Source organism: Etheostoma cragini, chromosome 8 (genome assembly GCF_013103735.1).
Source record: "Etheostoma cragini isolate CJK2018 chromosome 8, CSU_Ecrag_1.0, whole genome shotgun sequence".
Classification (NCBI taxonomy): Eukaryota; Metazoa; Chordata; class Actinopteri; order Perciformes; family Percidae; genus Etheostoma; species Etheostoma cragini.
In genome coordinates, this window is record NC_048414.1 from 4,907,284 (window position 1) to 4,934,395 (window position 27,112).

At 40.2% G+C, this 27,112-nt stretch overlaps 2 protein-coding genes and 1 long non-coding RNA gene across 4 annotated transcripts in view; 2 read left to right on the forward strand and 1 right to left on the reverse strand.

The window, feature by feature from the left end:
• The window catches only part of pik3c2a (phosphatidylinositol-4-phosphate 3-kinase, catalytic subunit type 2 alpha), a 46,354-nt gene extending 24,542 nt beyond the window's left edge, over nucleotides 1-21,812 (reverse strand). Inside the window, exons 1-4 of one of the 2 annotated variants that reach the window (XM_034879345.1) lie at nucleotides 21,669-21,812; nucleotides 16,200-17,442; nucleotides 3,473-3,570; nucleotides 1,409-1,569 (exon numbers count right to left, since the gene is read on the reverse strand). In XM_034879345.1, coding sequence (XP_034735236.1) covers nucleotides 1,409-1,569; nucleotides 3,473-3,570; nucleotides 16,200-17,360 — 1,420 coding nt within the window. In that variant the 5' untranslated portion in view covers nucleotides 17,361-17,442; nucleotides 21,669-21,812. Of the gene's footprint in view, nucleotides 1-1,408; nucleotides 1,570-3,472; nucleotides 3,571-16,199; nucleotides 17,443-21,457 lie in introns of both variants that reach the window. The other variant, XM_034879346.1, reaches the window with a different exon arrangement.
• LOC117949255 lies at nucleotides 15,252-21,195 on the forward strand. The gene is made up of 3 exons (XR_004657655.1): nucleotides 15,252-15,493; nucleotides 18,287-18,288; nucleotides 21,185-21,195. It is a non-coding gene; the product is annotated as an uncharacterized LOC117949255 (long non-coding RNA).
• A 1,357-nt stretch (nucleotides 21,813-23,169) lies between the features above and the next one.
• Nucleotides 23,170-27,112, forward strand: part of LOC117948733 (nucleobindin-2-like) — a 9,786-nt gene continuing 5,843 nt past the window's right edge. Inside the window, exons 1-6 of the mRNA XM_034878538.1 lie at nucleotides 23,170-23,314; nucleotides 23,893-24,030; nucleotides 24,425-24,532; nucleotides 24,633-24,765; nucleotides 25,620-25,723; nucleotides 27,075-27,112. The exon at nucleotides 27,075-27,112 is cut by the window's right edge and continues 148 nt beyond it. Coding sequence (XP_034734429.1) covers nucleotides 23,893-24,030; nucleotides 24,425-24,532; nucleotides 24,633-24,765; nucleotides 25,620-25,723; nucleotides 27,075-27,112 — 521 coding nt within the window. The 5' untranslated portion in view covers nucleotides 23,170-23,314. The remainder of the gene's footprint in view (nucleotides 23,315-23,892; nucleotides 24,031-24,424; nucleotides 24,533-24,632; nucleotides 24,766-25,619; nucleotides 25,724-27,074) is intronic.

A 27,112-nucleotide genomic window follows, 5' to 3' on the forward strand; every position in this document is an offset into this window, starting at 1 on the left:
AAAAGAGGAAGAGTGAGACAGTAAAAGTCAAATGGAAAGATGCAACAGAAAGATGACAAGACGATAAGCAAGAGCTGAAAGAAATGAGACAGAAAGCAATGAAGAATGTGTAAGTACCCCTCCTGTCAACTATCTCTTTCTCTCTCTCTCTCTATCCATTTATCCAAGATTTGAGTAGACCTGAGGCCTTTGCTTCCAGAGAGCAGATTCCAGCAAGATCAACCAGAGAAAACCAAACACCAACAATGTGGACCAACACGCTGCTGACAACATAGGAAGACAGACCAGGAAAACAACGTAAGAGACATCATTCTAGGAAAGATAGAATCGCAGCTAAGGGACCCCGGGCAGTGGGATTACAGGAGGTGAATTCAGCACAAGCAGGAAGACGAGGTAAACCAAGAGTCAACGAAGGAAGCCATGAAAGTCCAATTACGACGAGGAAAGTCATAAATATACTTCCTAAAGGTTGTTGCTGTTGAACTCGGCTATAAAGAATAGTGTCTGGGTCAGTGCAACAGTCTGTTACATACACATGCACACACAGAGTGTTAAGGGCTAGCCTACATGTAAATATATGAGTTGGCTGTCATACATCAACACGCAAACAAACACACTGTACACTTAGTGACCTAATGTTGAACTTCAGGAACCCACATAGGCAGTGGTGAACTCGGTCACTCTGTTGGAGTAATATGCCTAACAAAACTGCCCCACTGGACTGGCATACAGCCTCCAGTGTGCTTGGCTTCAGATCCCAAAAGACATGTCAATCAACGTAGTTGTAGTGTAGTGTGAGTATAACGAGGGGTTAGCCAATAACAGCTCCCAGAACAGAGGAAAGGAAACCAAAGTTCTTAGTGGAACCTTGAAAAAAACAAAAAGGAAAAAAAAGTCTCTACTCTCTTTTGCCCAACATGGCTACTCCATTGTGAGGGGACAAACATTTATTTGTGCGGAAAAGGAACGTAGTGTACTTCCCACGACAGAAAAAATGAAAAGAAAAGAAAAATTAGGTGGGGAGGGGGTAAAGAGTTTGGCAGCTGTGAATGTCGTTTCCTCCTTCAGAGCTCTCATATCTGCAATCTGAGCTGCTCCCTCTTAAAAGGCAGCGTTGGGGTAAAACGTTCTTTTTTGGCTGACTTCAATGCGATCGTGTACCAGTATGACCATTAAAACAGTTGCTATTTATATCTCTAAAATGCAAAAGGATAAGGGTTGCTAAAATGGCTTCATTTTAAATGTGCAGATTTCAGCAAAGACCAACCAGAGAAAACCAAACACCAACGGCTGGAAGCACTAGGTGTAGAATCTGTCATATGTTTGTATTTTATAATTTTTTTAATCCTGTCAAGAACTGGTTCCAAGTTGGTACATATAATTGTCATTTTTGTCACTGGATGCTTACCGTCACAGGTGAAAGTTACTGGCTGCTGAGATTCTGAGAATTCAATGGAAACCTTGACAGAGCAGCTATTGTCACCTCCGCTGTCTCTCTGGGTAATGACAGGGCTCAGGACGTAGCCAGGGTTGGTGGACACGTCGGTATGAGGGAATTTGGAGCGCAGACTGGCAAAAAAAAATAAGTCACAACAGACAAGAGTCAACACTTTTTTTCCGTATTTTGGCCTATTTAGCCAGTGAAAACATCAGGGGCAGCCAGAGCCAGCCTGACATCCAGATCAGGGTGTTGACTCCGTTATTGAAACAAAAGTGGATTCCCTGAGCGCAGCTCCATCATCACTCCACCCAAACTAACTACAGGAGTAAGAAATTCTGTACAGGCTCAGGAAACAAACAGAGTAGCAAAACATGCAATTATGTGTATATGCAGGAAAATATCTAAGTTTGCATTAAACTCACATACAAACAAGAAAAACAAAATGCTATCTTTATTCATGCTAGAGTCATGGCTCTAGTGATGTCAATGTTGGTCTCAGTCTACTAGTTTGGTTCAGACTGAAATATCTCAACAACTATGAGATAGATTGCCATGACATCTTTTACAAGCATTCATGGTCCCCAGGTGGGGAATCCTAAAATGACTTTAGTGACTTTTCCTCAAGCACCACTAGCAGGTCTAAGCAGGTCCAACATCTACTGGATATATTGGCACACATGTGGATACACACATTCAGGGTTCTCAGATGATGAATCTTGCATTGACAACAATATTCTATTTTATTACAGCTAGTACAACGGTAAATGTTAAACCTTAAAAATGTATGACAAACAACAAAAAAAGGCAGCTGTACACAAGTAAAAGTACCCTTGCGATTGACAACTATTCTTTATGCAAAGCTACATGGACCACACACATGTTACTAGAGTGCAAGCTGAGAAACTTCAGTGGTCATGGAAAAAAGCTCTTTATATGTCATTGCTTACATTTTTAATGAATGTCTGTCAATAAGACTGAAACAGTGCGAGAATTCACAGATCCAGTTACTCTTTTTTAATTTTCCCCTTAACATTTAAAGGAATCTACATGTATGCGCGTGTGCTCAAATATGGCTTCTCAAAAGAAAATAAAGGGTAAAATATGAATTACTAAACATACATTAATTAAGATGTTCCCCATACTTTTAGAGTCAGGCAACACATTCGGAAGGAGTCATTCTTGATGCCTAGTATCTCAAACATCTCTGTCAGATAAGGACAAGAACGATCGTGAATGTCTTGCCGCTCGTCTGCAGAATCTCGGTTTTCTTCAATTTCAATCATGTCAACCATACTACTATGGGCGAATGCTACCGCCATGCAACGCCGCAATGATTTGCCACAAATGAATGCCGCAGAATAATCTTGTAATGTTGCCTCAAGTGCAACGTATATTCCCATCCAATTATATTGAATTTGGTTTTGATGGTGCAAAAAATAATAACGGTAACTCCACTGAAATTATTTGAAACTAAAGCAATGAGCCAATTTTGTGAAATGTAAGGAGTAGAAAGTACAGATGTCCGTGTTAAAAAGTAAGGCGTAAAAGTAAAAAGTTGGCAAAAATTAAATAGTAAAGTAAAAATACCTGAAAATTCTACTTGAGTACAGTAACAAAGTATTTGTACTTTGTTACTTCCCATCTCTGTCCACAGCTGACGGTCAGGCTTGCTCTGGCTTGTTTGTATTACTGTAAGCCAATCACAGCTGTCCTTGCAAAACATATAGCAGAGATAGCAGAACAGAGAGACATCTGACATACTCGGCGCAGACACTGTACATCAGCTGAGTCAGACTACTATATTCCCTTCCTTTTCCAAAGGTCTAACCTGTCTCTAATATTAGTTTCCTTTTCTATATAGGTGGCACAAGTTGGAAGGTGTAGAACTGAAGTCTGCTTAATGTGAATTTGTGCATAAATTAAATGTCATTACTAATGTGAAAAAAAAGTTGCAAAGCACTCAAATGAGCAAAGAAGGTCAAGAATTGTCAAAGGAAGGCTTTAGTTTCATGCCAACAGGAAGAATCTTACGTTGCTACGTCTTCACAGAAGGCGACAACCTCCAGGTTTTGAGCGTCCTGCTCTTCCAGGGCTGCATTCTTCACCAAACCTTTTCCTTTTGCCTTGTCCTACAGGAGCAAAACGTCAGACACACACACACACACACAAACAGAGTGTCAGGGAACCAGAAAAATGCATATGAGTAAGATGCTTACATATGTTAAACAGAAGGGGTAGCTCTCCTAAAAACACCTCAGAGCTATGAATACTACCAAAGGAATAAACACGTCGGCAGGTGCAAAGGCTTGACACAAAGAACCTAGGGCTGACCCCTCTTGGTCGATTAATAACTAAGTTACTAAGATTTCTTTAGTCATTCTTCTATGCTTAATTACTCATTTCCAAGAAACTTATGAGCACATTTTTGGTGAACACAAGATTTAAAGTGGGGGCTTGATTTCAATTAATGGTGTACAAACTCAGTTTTACAGATGGTTAATTAATGACATTTATCTTGTTCTTTTCTAGTCTTAACCACCTCTCAAAGTTAGATCTGTCGATTAAATCAACTAATCAATTAGTCGACAAAATCATGTAAAGTAAGTGTTAGTCAACTACAAATTTCTTCAGTTGATGACAGCACTAAAAGAAACGCACACAGGTCTCTTAAGTTGTGAAAAAACATTAGTTAAACATTTAATTAGAGTTTAGGTTTTAGGTGTACATTTTGATTAACACACAATAACAATGATACACTCCAAAGGCTTTGTTTTTTTTAATTAGAGAGAGAGAGAGAGAGAGAGAGAGAGAGAGAGAGAGAGAGAGAGAGAGAGAGACAGAGATTCCTGACGGCTGCCCTGTTGCTGGGAACTTGCAGTTACACTCTGCTTTTCTTTACTCTGTACTGCCAGTGGCTAAGGAATGCGCTTCCTGTGGCACAGGAAATGAGAAGTGAAAGAGCCCCGCCCCTTCCTGCACCAGGCTCCGGGCAGTTTGCAAAAGTGCTCTGTCATGGTCATTGGAAATTTGTGACTGACATCACTCAGGGAGGAAAAGGGAGAGGGTAAAAGAAATGTTTGGAAATTCATTCTAGTTTATTCCTCCCCTCAAAGACTTCTGGGACATGAACCAAACGTTTTTTTGAAGAGCTCAGGTGGGTGTGCAGCTTGCTTTTCATGTGCAGTGACAATGAAAAGGAACAACTTGACAAAACTTCCTAAAAGTTTTTTTTTGTCACAAGTGTTAAGTGTCAGGTCAACCTAACTTCTATAAACTAGTTCCCTTTCACCTACACAACAAATATCATACGGATTCATATTAGAGACACAAAACTAGGGCTGTAACTATGGAACGATTACCGGTGTAATGGAAAACCACGAGAAAAATGTTGACGACAACAATTACTGTTTTCATTTGAAATATCATCATCACGTTGGATTACCATGGTGTGGAAACCGTGTGTTTGATCCTTCCCAGCTTCATTCGAGTCTCCTGAAGCAGCTGCGCATGCGCACAGCGTAGCCGCCGACGTGCGTTTCTTGAAGTAAGAATTACGGCGGAAGGAGGCGATGACAGCGCTCAGGACATTTATAAGCCCTCTAAGAGGACTAAGTCTGAAGCATTGGCATATTTTGGTTATTGCAAGAATGCGGAAGGACAGTTGATTGACGATAGTTATGCTATTGAAAAAAAGTTGCTGCCGCTAACACACTTTTTAAAATACTGCAATAATACCCAAAAACGTGATAATTTTGGTCACTATAACTGTGAGGTTAAATTTTCATACCATTACTTAGTTATAGCTAAGATGACGATTATTTTGTTGATTAACCGGTTGATTATTTAAAAAACAATTAAAAACTGAAAAATATAGTTTTAAAAATGAAAAAAATGAAAAGCAGCAACCCCTTCCGTTGGAGAAGCTATAATCAAAGAATGTTTGGAATTTCAGCTTCAAAATTACTCAAACAATGAATCTCTTACTAAAATAGATGTCAATTAATATTCTGTTGATTAATTGTTTAATTAATTGTTGGTCTACACAAAATACAGTCCAACAGTTCGGCCCCTCATTAAATAACCAACCATGGGATGGTGGTGGCCAAGTGTTTAAGACACATATAATATAACTACTATGACCTCGGTTTGACTCCCTTGTTTCCTGTCAACTGAAGGCAAATTGCCAATGACAACAAAAATGGCAAGCTTATTACCAAGATCTCAACATCCAGTAGGGTTAATCTGAGATTTCATTTGGCCCATAATTGTGCACCCCAAGGAGCTTTGTACAAAGTGCTGAGCTGACCTGATATAACACGAAGAGATAGAAATCTCCAAGTCAGCATGTGGAGCTTGGAAAGGAGGCCAAGCCTGACATCCAACCACCTGCCTCTCCCAGCAAGAAAGAGAGGAGACTGGGCTCCTGCCTGCAAAACCTCCGTCACTAATGTACAATATGTTTGCAGACTAGCCTCCATAAAGCTGTTGGTGGTTTAACATGATTATTTGCACATATCACGTTATACTTGAAGATTAACAAACACAAAACAGAGAAATCAATAAACAGAGTGAGGCGACATAGAGACGGGGAGAGACAGAGAAGATAGAAAAGAAAACAGAGGGTCAAAGTGGGAGAGAGACGATAGAGAGACTAAGAGAAAACAGAACATTAGCAGTGTTTAAGTTTAGAGTGAGGTTTGCTTTAGCGGGCGCACGCACACGCGCACACGCACACGCACACACGCACACAAACGGGTGTACAGTGGGACAGGCCCGTCTTTGTTTCACTCTATCGATTTCGTTGGAGTCGGGCGGAGAGCTCCTTGTTTCTGAAGTCATGGGAAAGGCTTCCTATGATCCACACGTTGACTAATCCTTCATCCTTTCTCTGCTCTCACAGATGTGTCATGTGACACATTGATGTGTCACTGTACTGACTGTCATACTAGGAAAACACTGTACAACATAAAGGAAGATTATAACCATAATGACGGCTGGCCATGCTAAGTGAACTGAGATATGTGACCAGTAGTTTGAGATAGTTAATGACACAAATCTAAACAGAGATGACTATAATCCACAAAGGGCAGTTGTAAGAATGTGTGGGGCTGAGTCTTTTCAGTCTTCCAAGTTTCTCATGATGGATTTCCTTAATGGATTTTTCCAAACTATTAGACAAGTTATTTTTCCACACTTTCCTCACTCTGATATAACCATCCTGAAAATGTCTATATTCAGGTCTGGAAAAGAAATGTTTTGTCCTGGGTGTCTCCTACATCACTTAGTTGGCCACATTCCGCTCCAGAGTGATAATAAATTATGAAACATGCAATTCATGCTTCTACAAAATGACAGAATTTAAACTATTCATGTTAATTTTTTTGATACCTTAACCTCAGGGTTGACTGAAGAGAACGGTTAAGGCCCGTCCGCACCGGTAACAATAATCATTACCATAACGATGTGAGCATCCACACTGCTGAACGATAACATTCTGTAGACGGTGGCGTCAAACAAGCACGCACTGCACGCTCCAGCTGATAATAATACATAATATACAGCAGACGTTGCGAGATTAAGAAAGATTGTAAAATGTAAGATTACAGTAATGTCTGTAGTTATATCCTGTAGCCTATATTAATGGATTCAGGTACATTTTAGGAACCAAGAAAATACTACAGGCGGTCCCTGGGCTGTGGAACCCGCTGCCTTTTCTGGGCAGCAGAAGGCGTACAGCAATATATAGAGCCGGAGATCAGAGCAGGCGGGTGTCAGATCTGCGCGTGCCGAGCACTAAAACTAAAACACCAACAATATGATATTAAATCCAAAACACATGTTCACTCACAGTGAATCTGAATTATTGGTGGTTTCTGTGACTTGAGTTTCAAAGTACTGCTGTTTAAAACACACACAGCTGAAGGATTGAAGCCCCACAGCGATTGGAAATGTCACGCCACTGACCACTTGTGTGAAACAAATGCAGTGTCTCTCTCCGCCATGCCATGTTGTAGATTCAGATGGATTCTGATTGGCTGAATTGCTCTGAAAGTGATCCCAATGATATCGTTCACCCCTGGCGTTATCGGTTTTAAATTTATTGTTATAGTTATCCTTCTTGGTGTGGACGGCCCATTACACAATGTTATAACTACACATGGAATAATGATGTTTTGGCATTTTTTTCTTAAATGGATAGCCAACATTTTAGAAATCTGCTCTTCAGCTGAAGCTCGTGTTGGAGACAGGGACTGAAGGTGTCAGTATGCATCAAAACCTGCCCTCAAGCGTGGCTGTGTGTGACATGTATAAAGACTTTAACCTTCAGACGTGGTCGGAGGACTCTGTGTACACTGTGGAATTTTTACCACTAGGAGCAACGTTATGAGCGGGTTCCTGTTTTGTTAGTACTGTTGCACGCACACAAGGACGCACATTCATGCTCTTACACACACACAATCATCATTCACACCCTGAAATTACGCTTTTTATAATAAGAATTTGATCCATTCGGTAAGCTTAGGTAGGCCTGCACGATTAATTGCTACAAAAATCGCGGTCTCGATTCAACCTGTTCATGATTTAATTTGTTTAATAACTTTGATTTCAATTAAAACTTAAGACTTTGATTCTTATTTAATTTTACAAGGCGATTTCATTAAACGCTACTACTTTTCTTCTTCGAGTTAAACATAGACTGTATAAAATGGGTGTCAAAATAAGTGCTACCAAGCACTGCAATGCTCTCCCTTCTCTTCACCAGAGCCTCTATGTTTACAGGCTTGTGGTGATGCGCAACGTGCTATGGGTGCCAAAATAAAATCTAAGTTTGGTACTGACAATTGGTTTTGTTTTGTCATAGGTCAAGTGTGCAATAAACAATTCTAAGCTAACAAAAAAAAAAATTGTGATTCATATTTCTTCCCCAAATCGTGCAAGCCTAAGTGTGGGTTATCAAGGTTTTCACTATCTGAATTAATGCCTACATGCTTCTACTCTACATTTCTTAAAGGCCTTTCGTGCTCGCTGCTGATCAACAAGGTCAGACAAAAAAAAGAAGGTTTTTGCAAAAAACTTTGTTGTCTCTCACGCTTATGAGCTAGAACATGGTTAGCTTGAGGAACTTTGTGGTGTCTCCCATGGGACAAAGACAGACAGGAAGCCTGACTGAGTACAGTGGCAGAACTAAAAGGCTCAACCACAGCCATGTCAGGTGCCTGCTGGTAATTCCAAGCCCAATCAGTGTTGAGTTACACTACACATCTAGACATTAGATACCTCCTTAGCTTTCTGTGCCAGCCAAAGGAAAATTACCCCAGACTGTCCACAGGAAACCTGCAGTTGAATATTCATTAGCGACTGTCAATTCTTTGACGAGCCTAAAAGTTCTAAAAAAGAATCGAGAACTATGTACAGCAACACATGGTGGTTAGTTAACTGTAAAATATGTGAGTTCTTTAGTGCTCAAACTTCTAATATCTGAGATGTTTTTCAACAGTAGTCTAAGTCAGTAGCTTGACCCAATGTTTTTGTCTTCATTCAAACATCAACCATTCATCATCAGTCTCAACATAGTACAAGCAAAATGTCCTACAGTTGCTCCAGGCTTCTTTTTACAGTACAACTTTGGGTGGAAAATGCTGGCATGCTGATTCTGCACTTACTGAACAGATGAAGAATGATTTTAATGGCTTGTGAACACCCATAACTGCCAGCTAAAAGGTTTTTGGCTGCAAGGATGAGCATTTTCTAAGCACTTCCGTTTGAATACAGCTTCATCGATGAGACTTAATGTCTGTGAGAAGCTGTTTTACATCAGAGGAAGCTGCTACTCGTAAAACACAAATCAACTTCTTCTTTCGATCAGGAAATGACTGATGGCTACAAAAAAAAGTCCGGTGATGAACTGAACAACCCTTGCTGAAAATTAAATATGGGTCAAGGGACAGACTGACTGTCAAATAGACATGGACTCATTTGCTGTTTTGTGATTGGAGGAAATTTGCAAAATCTCTGAAACATTGCTGAATTTAACTTACCCCTTAACACTTTAGAGCTAGTTTTTTAATGTGCATTATTACTTGCTCGCTCACTCCATCTTCCACAATTTGTCTCTTGTTTTCTACCAGTAAACAATATCAAAAGGTTAAGAGACAGAGAGCTGCTTGCCCAGTGAGTAACACAGTGAACTGGAATCCCTGCACTACAACATCTAACCCTGCCATCTGTCTGGTGGAATTAAATTCTCATTCTAGTGCTTAAGGTGTAATTAGGTGATGATAAAAGAAAAAGTGGCAGTCTGGAGTGGTATGGTATGTAGGTGTATGAGATGTAAAAGAGATGTTGGAGGTCTTTATGTCTGCGGGGAACGGAGCAATACAGTTGGCAAGCAAGCACAGTGCATGCTGGCGTACTTTTACATTTCACACTGTGATGTGGAATCACAGCACATGTTCAGATAAAAAAGGCTAATTCCGACCAAAATTTGCCTGCAGGACATTTTAAAAAGGAACAGTGCAAGAAAAAATAGGCATAGACATGCTCATGTAATCTGCAATGAAAGGGCAAGCAAGCAACATACTTCAGAGTGGTTGTAAGGTTATAACACAACCACTCAAAATGTAATCTAGTTGACTGGTTTAGGGTATCTGGCTCATTGCATAATCATAATCTCCATTAAGCACAGTCCTAAAGTAACCAGTCAGTAAAGTAATATGTGCCTGAAAAACTGGAATTTTTAGATGAAATAGATGAACAGTTAGTTGGTCAAACAAACGTGCACTACATTTTCCTTCACCTTCCATGTCTTTGCATAGTTGTGGCTGAATTCAGTCGACATCTAAATAAAATCCTTGCCATTTTTTTGCTGGATTTAAAGGGTCTACTGCACAAACCGAAAAACACGGTACACTGAATCAAGTGGAACTACACTTCTTTTGTGAAGATAAGTATTGGGAACCTCAACATGGCAACGTGTGGTAAATGACGCATTAACTTCCAGAGTTGCTTTGCAAACAGTAAGGTCTGAACAGGCGTGGGTGCTGTGAGGCGGGACGGCTGAACTCCAGATAGAGCTATTTGTTTGACTGCTGATTAAATCCAAAGGCCAAAGCAAGGGATAAGTAGCCAGGCACCACAGGCAGTCATTGAGTGGAAGGAAGAAGACTGATGGAAGGGAGAGAAAGAAAAAAAAAAGGTACACAGACACCAGTAAAGTTATAGATGTGAAGAAATGTACTGAGAGACTGTGAAGACTGATAAAGAAAAGAAAAAAAACGGGCAAAACTTAAAGAAAGTAAGAGAAAGAGGTAATAAGAGACAAATAGATACCAAGACTAAAAGAAGAGAAAGAGAATAAGACATCCAGTAGAGATGACTCCACGGTAGATAACCCAATTCTGACTTCAGAGTCTCAAAGTTATAGCTTATTTGTTCCATTTGACACACCTCTGCCCATACTACCACATCGTACACTACAATCTTGCCAACCACAACAAGATTTGGTTTAACTTCAGGTTGACTCACTGACATCCAAACACTAATCTTGAAAATAATAAGTAAAAAGAAAATTACAACATGCCTAGGGCAAGGCTGGTTGAATTTGTCCAGTTTTCCATTTACTTTTCTGTGTCGTAAGAATTAAACTCATTAACTCATCAAAGCCAATTTTTGTATACTTCTGTCTGAATAAATACTTGACAAATTAAAAATACTACATAGTATTTTCTCTTTTTTTGTTTCAGTTTAGTGCCAAAATGAACATAACGTGCAGGGAATAGAACATAGTCATCCAAATGACCTGAATGGCATAGTCATTGCGATAGATACGATATAGAAAATATAAATCTTTACATTTTTTATATATCATAGATTTTCCTAGAGGCAATTTCTTAAAGGCTTTAATTGGGCCACATGCTAAGCCTTGTTTGGGTATGGATGGTAAGTCTGACGCCATTACCACGTGACATTATGCAACTCGTAACAAGATTGTATCCAGAATCAATTCCTCCACATTTGACAAGGTTACAGCCAGTAACCAAGCACTGTTTCAAATGAAGCACAGTTTTTTAAAGCAAGTCCCTGTCAACCTGTCAGATTCACATTACCCTAACATCCATGACTGCTTTGTGTATGCCCTCTGGGTTTGATTTTCTTACTCAGTTAATGAATGCAATACTCTTTGGTAACTCACTAGATCTTAAAATTCTGGAGTATCTAACAGAATGATGTTTTAACGTAGCATGAGTCCCGAATAGGCTTTTTAAATTAGTTTACATTTTTAACAATAGTACCAATGATAAACTAGCTCTGATAACAATAAAACAAGATACATTTAAGACACAAGGTTTAACCGGATCAAACCACCTACAAATCTATTTAATTCCATAGTGAAATTAATTGAAATTGACAGGAATTGAAATGCTGTCTAAAATGGTAGGAAAACAACTCAATCTATGACACAACTGCATGTTTCAAAAAATGTTTTTACAGAGTTGGGCGGTATCCAAATTTTAATACATGTCTAACTATGACGTAAGCCTCAGACGCCGTGACCAAACTGTTGGCACCGTTCAGAAACTGAATACCAAACGCTAAAACTGAAACACCTCTCCCTTCTCATTAGGTCGGAACCCCAAATGCTGCCAAACTGCAGAAGTTGTGTTCTTCTTCTTTGAGACCAGGTCACTCGGTGCGCAACTTGACATCTTTCTCTCTCTCTCTTTCTTCTCCACACTGTCACGTGATGAGAAGCACACATAAGCATTTTTGGGCCTTAAATAAATTACATTTATTATTTGTTAATGACGGTATTGAAACTGATACCGTTGTTATTTTTAAGACCAGCGGTATACCGTAATACTGCCCAACCCTAATGTTTTTTGCAGCAATGCAAATGCATATAGAAACCATGCAAAACATTGGTTTAGTCTTTTAAGGGAAGTAAGAAAAAAACTATTTTCAGGCGACTGTTATATCTTAAGTCTTTCTTGAAAAGCAAGGCCAAGCCTAGAAAACACTCTGCCCTCAACCAAGCTCTGTCATCATTGCAATGTGACTCGCTCAATAAGTGTGGTTCACGCAAGTAACTAAGCAAAAGCACAATTTTTTAAAAGACTTGTTATTTGGGCTGGTAGCTCCTGGTATTGCAGTGTCTGTGGTTGGAAGTCTAGTTTTACCCCCATGTTCCTGTTCTTATGCGCCTCTAGCTCTAGGGCCTCAAAATGTTCTTACAGCCTCCCTGTCTTCTGATTGTTCTCTTTAGCTGTGTGGTTGGAGCTGTAGTTGCTGTACTGAACTACTTGTAATGAAAACTGAACATTTTCAGCTATTGCTTCATACAAAAAATAAGTCCTGACATAAACTAGTGGAACTCTTATTGTGAAGCAATACTGTCTTAGTTGACCCCATCACAGGATGTATCAGAGTTGCTCAAAGTACAGCATGTCACTCACAGCAACCCAAACTTAATGGAAATAGAGCTTCTCTCTCCCCTGAATCCAAATGAGAGAAGAGTTGGAACGTAGGGGGGTGATTTCTTAGGTCATTCTGGTGCTGCTTTGGGGCATAGGGGAGCTGTCCAGGCTTGTTCCTGATTATAACTACGTACATGGGTGCCGACTGGCAGCCATACAAATGGAACAAGGGGAGCGAGTTAACCCACATACCATCTAAGCCTCACATACACAAAGATTGCAGATAATGGATGCAGATTACAAAGTGAGTGTAGAGGGATTTATGTAAAGAACACTGAGCTAAAAAGGCTCAAGTTACACAACACGGCTGTCTGACCAGCAATCACAGGCTTGAACATAGACATAACATATAGACTAGTGTAAACAAACACCGTTTCATCCTTTCAAGGGAAGAGACCTTCCTTAACCCTGGAAAGACAACTTTTGTGTACACGCTCAACCTGACAAGTTGCGTTGGACGACTAGCAAAGTATATATCTGTAGAATGAGTTCTACACATGGACTTGAAAGACCTACTGGAAGGGTACATTGAAACTGCCCTCGGCTGATCACGTTTATGACGTTTAAGTTTTTGTACATTTTTTGACTATACTACTGTACCATAGTCTTTCCAAACACCGTGTTCACATAGGGCCAAATTTCCTGGTTTTCCGCAACCATGGGGCATGTTGGAAATAAAGGCCTTGCACATTGCTGTAAGGTTAATTATCACCTTGGCATGAGAAACATGCCCCAGGGACCAATTGTTTGGTCATAACACAGAGAAACACAATAAGCTGGAAGTGGGCATCTTGTAAAAATAGAATAGCTTGTCCTGACCTTGAAAGTACTCAGAGATTCTGACCACTGGTGATAAGGTAAAGCAATTTCTTAATGAGAGAGTCCCAGTATTGTTTGTATGTTGTACTCTGCCAGCATGTGTATGGGGAGGGACATGCATTCCTCAACTACAGGGGTGATTATACGCATTTCTACCAACCGCTGATAGCGGTAACTAGGGATGGCTACCAAATTAAATACTTCTTAGTCACCAACCGAAATGCCTCTAATTCAATACTTAATTTCAATCACTAAGGAGTAAATCTCATCAGCGTCAGTGAGCCAATAAGCATGCAGTATGCTTCTACCAACATCGAATAATGTTTGTGATTGGCTGTTTAACGTTGGACGTCACAGAGGCAGGCAGGCAGGCAGGTAAAAACTGTGTTTTGCATAGAGACCGGTCTCACGTAGAAAAATAAATTAAATGATTTGGTATCAAAGTCACGGTATTGATATTGTATATTTTTGAATGATACCTAGCCCTAGAGGTTATACATATTGACAGCCAGAGTTACTTAATAACGAGGAAGACACATGGTGACAAATCCAGTATCACCAAGTTTGGCTGGTAGACCTAACTAACAGAGTTTTTCATTACATGGTACCGGCTCGACTTGCCTCAACTCAACTCTACTTTTTTGGCATTCCATCATGAAAAAGAGTCCCTGGCCCTAGCTAAAAGGTACTTTTTTTTTTGGTATCACCTCCGTTGAGGTTCCAAGCGAGCTGAGGCCATTACAAAAGGTGACGTCATAACCTGCTGACTACTGAATGGAGTGGAGAGAATTGTCACTAATCACTAGGTCATAATTGCTAGACAGACAGGGTGTCCTGTAAAGTTTTTTCCCGCTGCCTCCAGTTTCTTGTGAAACAAAATGTGTCTTCTGGCAAACAACCACATGCTTAGAATCAAAAACAACACACCTTCAACGTTGTGTGTGTGTGCGCCACGTTAGGTAACGGCAGCTTTCTGCAGCATCGCTATGACAACCAGCCACGTTCGCCTCATTTATGAGGCGGTACCAAATCAGCAATGGAAAAAGGAGGACGGGGCACAGCGGCCGAGTACAGCTGGTACTAGCAGTGGGTAAGCGCCATATGATGCTCATCTTTTCTATACCAAGACCTGAGAGGCAAATGACAGATGGTTGTTTAGTTTTCGGTGGTGGTGGGGGGGGGTTTAGAGGCATAATATTCTATGCCACTCGCCCACAGCACTGTCCCAAATGAATGGTCTAAATATTCATCACAAGAAATTAGACCACTCATGTCTTGCATGGCCAAATTAATCACAACAAGTGGATGAGAGGAAATTGTGGGGTGAAACAGTGGGTAGCTAACCACAGTGAAAAATGTAATTACAGGGATCAGAAGTATAGAGGATGTTTTGCTTGTGCTATTGAATGGATGAGGAGTATACACACAGCACATGCAGTTGTAAGAAGAGACGTTCCAATTCCAGGAGCAGTGTCGCCTCCCATACTAACAAAAATTCTGGTATCAGTAGCGGAAAGTACTGGATTTCATGCACCGATCCAATACCACGTAATAAAGCCCTAAAGAAAGTCTACATTAAAGTAGTTTATTTATGTTCTTTTTTCATTATAACTGACTGTCAAACTGGATGAAAAAAAAAAGAAAGTTCTGGGGTGTTCACTGTTTGTGTTTGTTCATGTCTCACAAAGAGTTTAACCTGAACCGGACTGACAACAAAGATACAAATCATATCACATCCATACAGGGATAGTAGTGTACAGTTGCTAAAACATTAAAAAAATAAAAAAAGGACACATTGGTATCGGATTAGTACAAGGTATTGGTCAATACACAAGTTCAGGTGTCAGAATCGGTATCCGGAAGCAAAAAATGGTATTGGACCATCTCTAGTTGTGAGCAAAACTTCGATGGGCGTTTTGTGTGAACAAGAAGATCCACCAGCATCTATTCTGACTAAACTTTATTCCCACTCACTCATGTTGTAAGGCTTGTGGTGTTATTTAGTCATTTATTCTGCAATACATGATGCATGTTGTGTGCAAAAACAGAATGTTGTAACTAGCAGGTAACATGTTAAAATCTCTGGTCTGGATAAGAAAACATGGTTGGGGATGACATACGACTGGTAGTCAGCCCACTCAGCAAACAACATCAGCTGACATCTGCAAAACAACCCCACATTAAATCTTGATGTGGTGCAATTACGTGACACCGTCTTTTTTCCCAACTGAGTCCTTTCCAATTCTAACCAGTAAGAAGAGCACTGGCAAGACAATAGACAGACATTCCTGATGTAAAATTACAAAAGCATTGGCAGAAGATTGTGTCAATAATATTCCTGCTATGACATGTGTTTGCATGTCATAGCATGCATGCATGCATGGGTACTGCAAAAAAGGCCTATAGAAGTCTCTGCAGACTTTTCCTGACATTTTTTAAACATTTCCATTTTACGGCGATCCTACCTGATTGTTTAGTTTGTGCTGTGAGGAGGTCCCTGGGATGTTGAGTGAGTGACTCCTAGTGACAGCCGCTCCTGTTGATGCTCTCCTGTGCTGCGAGCGAACCGTAAGCGATGCTTTCACCTCCAGCGGGGGGCTACTGCTACTACTGTTCCCTTCAGTCTCAAGAACTGCATCCCAAGGATCCCCTGCGACTCCTGGCACCGTCTGTGCAGTGTCTCCTGATGCCGGGGATGCTTCCTCATTTTCAGCTTTACGCTTTGTGAGTGGGTCCAGATCGAGCCAGTCAAAACGGCTGATGCTAGAAGACTCCATCGCTGCTGGCTGCTGGGGTGGAGGGTTGGGCGCCAGAGAAGCTGTGCCCGCTTGAGAAGAATCTAGGTCAGTGCTGGCCGATTTGCCATTCTTCAAGTATTCTGAGGTGCTGGCAATCTTGTCAAACAGTTTGGCCATCTCTGGGTCTACTGCTGGCTGTGTGAAGACCATGGCAGCAGCAGGCTGGATGGGAGTGAAGGCCATGAAGGATGTTGGCTGAGCCGTCAGAGCCATGAAGGGCGACATGGTTGGAGTGAAGCCATTCTGAAACGTGCCTGGTTTGGGGAATGGAGCAGAGGGGAACATTGGGGAAGGCTGATGGGTGGGAGTAGACACACTAGAGTTAGATGGTGTAGACAGAACAGGTGTCCACTGGCTGCTCTGGAAAGGAGAGGAACTACATGGAAGGCCTCCAGGGTAGGAGGCACTGAGGTTAAACCCCTGTAGTGATGAGGGACGGGGCACTTTGCTGTTAACCCCAAAGTTTTCATCCAGCAGGAGCTTTTCAAGTTCCTCATTGGTCAGCTTGTCCACGTCAATATCCCTGAACTTGTCCTGCTCTGCCTGCTTCTTGGTCTCTGGGAAGACAATGAGGTCTCTTTCAGGTCTACTAGCACAGGGTAAAGATAGAGGAGCAGTTGTGATAGATGTTGATGGTTGCGGTTTTGAGGAGGATGAGGATGCTGCAGAGGAAGATGAGGATGTTGAAGCTGAATGAGTGGGCCTCTTATCCCTTCGCAATTTTGCAAAAGCTTCTTCCTCCATGCGGAGTGCTTCCTCTTTACCCACAACGCCCTTTGGCTTGGGGACATCCACCTTGAACCCATTACCGCTCGATATCTGGGCCATTCTGTCAACTGGAAGGTGCCATGAGTAGGACGTCTTCCAAGTCTGTGTGGCTCAAATGGTTGTGTAGCAAATCTTTAAACACCTTAGAAAGGGGAAAAAACATCAAGAGGGGGTCAAAGCAGTCAGTATATCATTTAGAAACATTTTGAGGTTATACTGGCAAATCATACCACAAATATATTATTTATAATTCCCAGTCACACAAATATTTGTATTGACTGGATGTGGACAGAATCTAGCCTATGTCAAAAGAAGTTGCTGTTACCAGGCTTTCTATTGTGTATTGACTTGCTGCCACTTTTGCCACAAACACACAGTCAATAATTGCATGCATTGTTTTGGAGTACATCAATTAGTCACATAACAAGCATGGGCTACATTATCATCACGTTCATGACATGTAAATTGATCACTCACAACAAGCTCTCCTCTATTTGTGTGCCTCTCTGTTGTTCACCTCGACATTGCAAGGTGCACAGTGCAATTGTTTAACCAAGGAGCCGGGCTGACCACATACCATAGAAAGACTGAATCAAACATTTTTGCAAATGAGTTATAACAAGGAGTTGAGATGTGACTCACACCACTTACTGGCATGCAGTTAACTTACAAAGCAGGAACAAAACTAAAACAATAATTGTTTCATTATCAATTAATCTGCCAGCTATTTAGACATCACCTTGAGATGGGACCCTCAAAAATCCAAAGTTGAAGCCAAACAAGGGCATCTTCCGTTCTTGATAATCTTAAGAATTTATGGTTAGCCCACAACAGGAATCTGCCAAGGGTACCACATGTCTATAAGATGAGAAAAACATCCCTTGAAACAGTGTCTTGTGGTTCTAAAATGACACAGCGCCTTGTCAAAGCGACCATTCATTGACCGATCACAGCCTCAGGGTTGAGTGAGTTCCTTCCCTCCCCAGGCGTCACCGGCCTCTCCTGAGCTTCCCCTCCCATTGTGGTGGAGAAGGCTGGCTGCGCTGGGGCTCCGGCTAGCCTAGCACTATTGTGCAGCTGAGGAATTTGGCATGCTAAGCAGCCCAATGGGTCTCTCTCTCTTCCTCTGGATTTTTCTCACTCTGTTAGCATTATGTTAGCACCATGGCCCAAGATTGTATTATCAGCTGTACTAACACCAGCAGGGAGTGACAATGTGGCTGCATTCATTTAGCATTTGACTAGAAGAGCTTAGTGCCAACTTTGCCAAGAACACAGCTTTGGGACATAAATGTAAAATAAAAGAAATAATCATCTTTTGGTGCTTGCTGTCACTGAGGACTTAATTCTATGCAAAAATGTAACATGCTCTGACTAAAGTAGTCTCTCCGAATATTATTGATTTTGCACACAGTTAAAAGGCGTGCTCTGACAGACTGACGCTTAGTAGTTTATGTCACGTTCCATAACCAAAGGTCAGAGCCCCTTACTGTAACTGCCAAGTGTCCAGTTAACACACTGAGCCAGACAATAAAGAGCAGAGTTCCTAAGTCTGTGTGTAAACACTGGGTCAATCTGAGAAACAAAATAATGTGATTTCAGTTCATAAACATTTGTCTTTTTTTGCACTGTAGATCATTGCAGATTGGATCCAATATAGTTCCAAGTCAAGAAAGGCTGAGAAAACGACGACGTAGCGATCATTTTTTAATGGGACTCGAGCCACACTAAGATAACCAAAACCCCGGCTAAACACAGAAGATCCTGAATCAAGATAGCCATATGCTTAAAGTCCATATTGGGCAACAGGAGACATTCAAAGGAGGAAAGTCCCACTTATGGAGAAAAGCCAACTACAGCCAAGACAAATACTCTGTTGCACTGCACCATGGCAAAGGATGGCAGAGTCCAGGTCCTGTAAGAGCTTAATTCAACATGACATTACTTCTTTTAAAGTATTCAGGAGACAACAGATACCCAAGCCATGAAATGCTTGATTGAGTGAAAAACTTTAAGGATGCAGGGGTCAGAATAACAAATTGGACAGGAGGGTCTGAAGAGTTTCCAGATAATTTGCTTGATGGTTTGCCAATTAATGGTGTTGCCTTAACATTCAATTTAGTTTAATTTTCCCTTTAGGTAGCTTTAAGTTTATAAAGTCATCTTATTTGGCACTGTCTAAGAGAATCACATATCAATTCTTTATCAGCTTGTTCCAGATTTTCAAGTAAGCTAAATTAAATATATTCAAACCATTCCATGTTTTTTATGGCAGCATCATTCCATCAAATGGAAAATATATATCGCCAAATTCCGACATATTGGATATAGTCTGAAATTTGGGGAATTTACATTACAATTAAAGATTAAATAATAGGTTTCAAATGTTTCAAGTCTTATTTAAAAGAACAGTTAGGTGCCCTTTTATACATTGCAAAAGGTTTTGCTGTAGCCTAGTAGTAATTTCTTCTGTTCATGAAAACTCTGAAGAGATTTGTTCTGAAAGCAATGTCAAAGTGATGGGGGACAAAATGCATAGTTCTTGTTTTGTGGAAAAATACAATCCAAAGTGTAGGCCTCCCTGATGCAAAGTCATATCAAGGGGATAGCTTCCAAAGTTAGTCATTTTAGTATACAAACCCTTGTTTGTGTGACTCTCAAGAGACTGCCGGAGGAAACACAAAGGGGGGATTTTTGCATTAAAAAGACTAAGTTTGAAAGATGTCCATAGCACTGGCAATATGAGTCTATACTTACTCAGACTGCTTCAGATACACTGGAATACATTTTGGCAGAGAACGAAGACAGTGGATTTTGTCACCATCTTTCCTATTTAAAGCACATTAGGATGGGGTGTCTTAATGACAGGAGGAATGATTACAGCAAGCAAAACCTGTTTCAGTGGTTGTATGGGCACCTGACTATTGTTAAAGCTGTAGCTGTGCAAAAGTGGCGATGTTAGCAAAACACTGTACAGCTGATCAAAGTACAGACCAACATCTTTATAAAAGGAAAATAAGTAACCAGGTCTAGTTTATAGATGTCTAAGATATGTGTTGTGTGATATGTTGGGAAAGTTAACAAAACAGTAAAACTTATTTTTCCTGTACAGGCATGTCTTTTGCTAAGGCTCGCCTGTGCAGAACATGACGTCTATAAAAAATAAACCAAAACTGCCAGGACCACTGGGGGAGTGAAATCTCGCCCAGGGGGGACACTGGGGCAGTTCACTTGGCCCGCAGGCTAATTCTGACAAAAAATGTGTCTTTTACTTTTATTCGCACATCCATCTAAAGTATCACTATAAAAGCGAGTGGACTGTAATTGAACACGGAATTGCACATTTGGTGATTGTCATAAACAGAGTAACATGCGGTCAATACACAAGAGCAGGTCCTTTTCGGTTTGAATGCTGTGTGTGAGAGTTTCCCTCTCTAGTTAGTTGTCATCTAAAAGACGACTTGTAGGCCTATGTTTGTTATTCAGTTGTAAATGTTAATTCCTGCATTCGAATTAGATGGAAATAAAAGAAAAAGTGTCCCTCGAATGACTTTGGGGTTAAACACTTTTTTCATCTGATACCAAGTGTTCATGGTTAGCACTGGGGTATTGAAAAATCACTTTTTGGAAGACATTCAATATAAATTCAACCGAAGGAAATGTGATATGTTTCGTTTTAGTAACCCAGCATGTTATAGGAGCTAACGCTGCAGAATACATGAGGAGTAACGTTTGGCGTTAAAGGACACAACGTCAAAAGGGTCACTAGCTAACTAATAAAACTCGGCTAGCCAGCTAACCTGTCGGCAGATGCTGACCTGACACAAAATGATGTGTAGAACTGTCAATAAGTCGCATTAACGTTTGTTTTTCTCACGTTGTAGCGTTACACATCTTAAAATAGGACCTAGCTGGTTGCTAAAATGAGATAGGACTGACTTTAAACAGATAATAAGAAAGCAAACAAGCCAAATTACGAACTCGGCTACTCCGATCAAATGCTACTTCTTGATACTTTTGATAGCGGTTGGAACTTTAACTTTCTACTTTGTTGATGCTAAGTTAGCCGCTAAACCAAACAAAACGGTACTCAAAAATAGGCAAACATATCGTTCACAGAGACACAAACCGAATTTAGCAACACAAAGATAACTTACATGACTTCTCCGTACTTTGTGGGGCACTGATTTATTAATTTAAAAGTACCCAGGCAACTGCTCTGGTCCTGCTCCACAACAAGGAAGAATTGCAGGTTTTATCAAACCGGGAACGGCCGGATTCAACGGAGTTGCAACCATCGATTCCAGGCAACTGTAAGCTAAAACTTTAGCACGCAGACATTTACTGTAAAAAATGTAAATGTCTCACCTTTTAGCGGTGTGGTGTTTGGAGCCAATTTTCTTGCAGCTGCATTTTTTTTCCATCCACTTGCACCGAAGAGACGTCAGTTCCTGTTGAGGTGGTTGGACGGAGTTTTGGTTGGACACGGTTGGAGTGTTTCTGCTTGGCTGGGTCGCTTCACTGAAGATTAAATGGTAAAACATCGCCACCGTGTGGACTAAAGTACATTCTGTAGACATAAACACGTTTATATAATAATAATAATAATAATAAAAATATTTGCAGAACTCTTTTCATTGAAAAAACTCAATCCCATAGTGCTACAGGAGATCAAAAACAGGTTAAAATAAGCAGAGCAACGAAATAAAGATAAACAACAACACAAAAAGAACGATATTGGCTTCAATAAAATTTAAATACTAAATTAAAGTACAAATACCTCAAAATTATACAAATGTACAGTACTTGAGTAATTGTACTCAGGTACATTTCACCACTGTACACCACCTAAAATGCAGTTTAGTGTATTAACGATAACAACCCCAATTGATAGACAAATGTGTAATAATATAACGATGACAGGGGCCACTTGGCTACATGAGTACTTCCAGGGGATATTCTAAATACATTTTCATGACAAGACGTTTGCTTCTGTAACATTTATTTTGATTGAATTACTTTGACTTGTAACAGGATAGTTTTTACATTCTGTATACTTTTTTTCACCACTGGTAAAATGTGCTCTGTGTGGGTGGCTATGCAATCTGAATGTCAGGGTCCATTTAGCACTTATTTGTCAGACAAAATAATATGTTTGGCATCTATCATTTAAAGTATTATATTTATGTGTAATGTAATAATCCTGTTTTGACTTGTAATTCATTTTTTGTTTCTCTTGTAAACACTTTTCACTTGAGATCCCACTTTACCCACATTTACCCTGCTACAGCACTGTTTGCATGTTCATTACATTACATTGGTTTTGTAACCAGCCATAATAACTGTTGTAAAAAGTAGGACAAAATGTATCAATGTCAAAAATATGAAAAAGAGTTATTGATAGAAAATAACAATCCTGTTAAGTGCTATGGATATAAACATATCTGTATGCTTTGTGTATGTTAAGTAGCATGATAATGGCAACTTTTATACAAATTATATCTACATGATAATACCAAGTACCTTTAGTCAAGCACTGCACTTATCAGTTTAGAAGTATATTTACTATTTTATAATAGTCGCAGTTAATTTAAAATGCACTGGACCTTTGCTGCCGTCTACAGGTATATAATTAGGTACGGTAATCCAGTTTTAAATTACGAATGAGGTTTTTCCATCAAACACTGACTCCACCCTCTGGTTCGTGAACGCCACGTACAGTTTGGCTCAACGCACCTTAAGCCACGGGTTGACAATTTGGTACACTTTGATTTACAGGTCAAGCGCCCAATCAGCTCTCAACGCGACTGTTTTACAAAGAAAGTATACTTTTCTGCCCAATCAGTAACGTCGAAGGCGGGGCGTTGTCATGGTGATTGCAACCTTTTTTTCTGTAGGTTGTAGCTTGTATTGGTGGTAGATGACAGCTGTAAACATGCTCCAATGAAGCTCAGGTGCTTTGAGGAGAACTAAACGACAAAAGAGCGGTGAAGAGTATAAGAGAAGAGCTTAAAGTAAGTGTCACTTTACAAGTAAATTATATTTTACATGACATTTGATTTATCATTGCAATTTACTACATATGCTAAGGCTTGTTTTGTAGCTTTTCTACAGCTATGGGATAATGAATTAACTAGCAACCATCTTCTCAAAACAACCTGTTCCGTAGCTAAATGATACCGTTAGCTTGTGTGTTTATCATGTGAGTCGACACACTTTTAATTTATAAGGCTATGATAAAGGAACTGTTTTAAAGTAAGTTCGCTGCGTATTTATCCACAACGTGTGCTGCAAAATCTTTTGCTCGTTGCTTTTGAGATTAACTTGCATAACATGATCCCATGTTGTCTCCAGATTAGGTTATACCACTTTTGCAATGCTTGGGAAACTGAGGGTGTTGTATGTTGTAATGAACACCTGCCCACACTACTCGTTAGTCACTGGACACTTACATGTAGGCCTAAGAACATTTTCAGTACAATTTAAAATAAATAAAAAACATTCATGAGCGACGTACCATTTCCGTGTCACATCTCAAAATGATAATTTGCCCAAATAACTCCTATTTGTATTCATTTATGTATCTAACCAGATGGTGAAGTGTAAATCCTTCGTCAGTTGTGGGCTGATTCTGCTGAGTTTGTGGCTGTGTATCCAGTCAGTGCCTATCAGTGTGGACAAGACCAAGGAGAAGCCTCCAGTGGAGGAACTGGAGTCACCACAGAGTGCTGTGAGTCAGATGGGCTGTGTCATACAATATATGGCAATATCATATTTAAATTTGGGTCTAACAGCTAATTACACCAAAATACAAAGTCATCAGTCATTCAAAAGAGGGATTTATTTGGGCTTACAATGTCCTGGGAAGTGCTATTTCACAAGGAAAGTACACTTGCGTGTGGCTTAAAGTTGAAAATTACATTCAGTGTATTTCGCAGTATTTTCTCCAAACAAATAAGAGCAATATCAGGTTAAATTAAGTGCCAACGTTCATTAGCAATACTTAAGTGACACAAAAGCTTTCCATAATGGTTCAAAGTCAAGTTAGATATTAACAAGTTAAATATAGATTGTATTCCTCTATTCAAACAAACACTGATGAGTGCTTTGGATTTTTGCCTCAGGAGACTGGGCTGCATTATGACCGCTACCTCAGGGAAGTCATTGAGTACCTCGAGAAAGATCCTCACTTTAAAGAAAAGCTAAAAAATGCCAACATTGATGACATCAAGGTACGTCTGCACACTCAATAAACATGCCGTTATTTTGTAAGCTCTTTGTTGACATGAACACTTTGTATTGATCTGTGGCATGTTGATTTTCTGCCTGCAGCAAGGCAAACTTTCCAAAGAGCTGGACTTTGTCAACCATCATTTTCGGACTAAGTTGGACGAGGTGAAGAGGGAGGAGATGAACAGGCTGCGGATGCTCATTAAAGTCAAACAAGACATCCAGGGGGGGAATGGTAAGTATCCTGCATGTCTTGCTGACAGGGTCCCAAATTAGCATCATCCACTAACCAAATGCTTGTAAAAGATGCTAGTGGCTGGTAGCTTTGCTTCACTCACCAGCCCAAAATGAATGGTCATCTATTAAGTGGCTGGTAAGATTTGAACATTAACTAGACATTTCGCTGGTGGACAAAACAAGTTAATTTTGGACCCTGCTTGCTAAAGTGTTAGTTGTGCACTTGTGCTTCTTGAAGTTGCACAACAAGTTTTGCAATATCCTTCAGCAGTTGGGTCATCAAATACTGTACATGATGTGGCTCTTAGACACAGGAAGATGATGTAATACAGCTAACAGTGGCTTCTAGTGGCCAGTGTAAGCTGCTGTAGTTGAAGAACAGTGTAGTTAAAGAACAGAAGATAGAGAGATATATATATATATATGATAGGAGACATCATGCAAGATGGTAAAAGTCAGACAGAAGGCATAGAAAGATTTTAGAGATGGTGTCATATCTAATACAAACAGAAACCCTTTGCCATCGGGCTCAGAAACGCATTTACATGTATTTACTCTGACTTAACTTATTTCCAATGGTAATTTGGGCTAAAGTAAACAAAGCCAGTGCTAGCCCTGTTGAATGTCAGTTATATGATGAACAACTACAGGAGCACCAAATATCTTTGGAAAGCACATAGGTAACAGTAAGCAACAAGTCAGTTTATTGAATGATACAAGCTCTGTCTTTAGTGATTGCGGACTAAAATAAGTAAAAATTCAGTTTTACATTTGATGTGCCTACAGCTGCAAAATATTTAATCTAATTGCTTTACAGTTAAACAGAACTTTTCATCATTCCCCTATTTGCAGGCCGAACAGTGGACCACCAGGCCCTGCTCAAACAGTTTGATCACCTCAACCACCTGAACCCCAACACTTTCGAGGTGGACGACCTGGAGCGCCTCATCCAATCGGTACAGGCAACGATGAAAAAACACCTGAACACTGTTCACTAAATAGATCTTTACTGTAGCAGATCTGACTTTTCTTTTAATGAAGAATCTTTACTTAGTGCTGTAATTCTGGCTCCTCATCAATAGAAAGTTGACTAAGAAGGTAAAAATTCATCAGGTGAAGTTGGTTCACACGCCATTGATAATATAACATAGCAACTGAAATGAGAACAGGCTTTTTTGGCATTGTAAGCAGCAGACACAGCCAAAATAAAGTGACTCTTCTCAGAGGAATAACTGTTGCTGCCCCTGAGCATATTGACTGATCAAGTAACACAAATAGTGGAAAGTTGTAGCACAACCTCCCACATATGCATGTGGCAGCCACCACACTCAGGTTATCTTAGATACAGATCTCTAGACCCTTGGATGGATGAGGCGATTTATAAGCTTAAACTGACCATGTTCCTCCACACTGTTGGTGTGTACTGTAGTGCTGCTGCTTATCTGTATCTGCATCGCAGTCACACCTATAATCACAATAAAGAATACCTTGCCTCATAGTATCACTATAATAAGGCTGGATGAGCGTAAAAAATTACAGGCTTCAAGAGTGAGCTGTGATTGTCAGGACCGCTCATATTTCAGCTTTGTTAACCAGTCCGGTATTGTTTTAGATGTATTAACTTAGAAACATTCACAGCTATGTCCTTTTGTTGGAGTGAGAGCAACATTGACAGTTTCCTGTCAGCAGTCAGTCTGACAATATTTTGTGTAGTTGTGTATACTGTCCTTTTATTTACTATGTGTGCCTTAGGACTCATTGGTGAAATGCAAGCAATACTGCTAAAGGACTTTATTTATGAGACTTTTCTTTATCAACTATCTGTGTACCAGGCGAGCACCGGCAGGGCTGTAGAATAAAGAATTATCTGTAAGTTCCTCTAACACAAATCAGTCCAAAACAACAGTTTCAGAGTTACAGGAATCATCAGTTTTAACACCCAAGCTATTGCTGCTGCTGAGTGGCTTCGAATGGCACAACAGAGGTCTATTTGTACATCATCAACTCCCATTAAATACTGCATGTATACAGTATAATCGCCACCATTTGTGTAACTTGGACTGCATGAGCTAATCACAAGGACCATGTTGTATTGATCCTGCCTGGAACATTACTTCATTAAATACCATGTACCCTAGGTGAGCAATAAAACAGATATTCATTCAGCCATGCCGTTTGCTTTATCATGCCCATGACAACTCTGATTGCACCACTTGTGTTGGAATGAAAAAAAGTGAGTGTACCAGTATAAACTGTACAATCCAGTTTTGAATTTTCCCCCTCTCAACGTTTTTCTTCATTTTGTAGGCGACCAAAGACCTAGAGAACTTTGACAAGAACCGTCA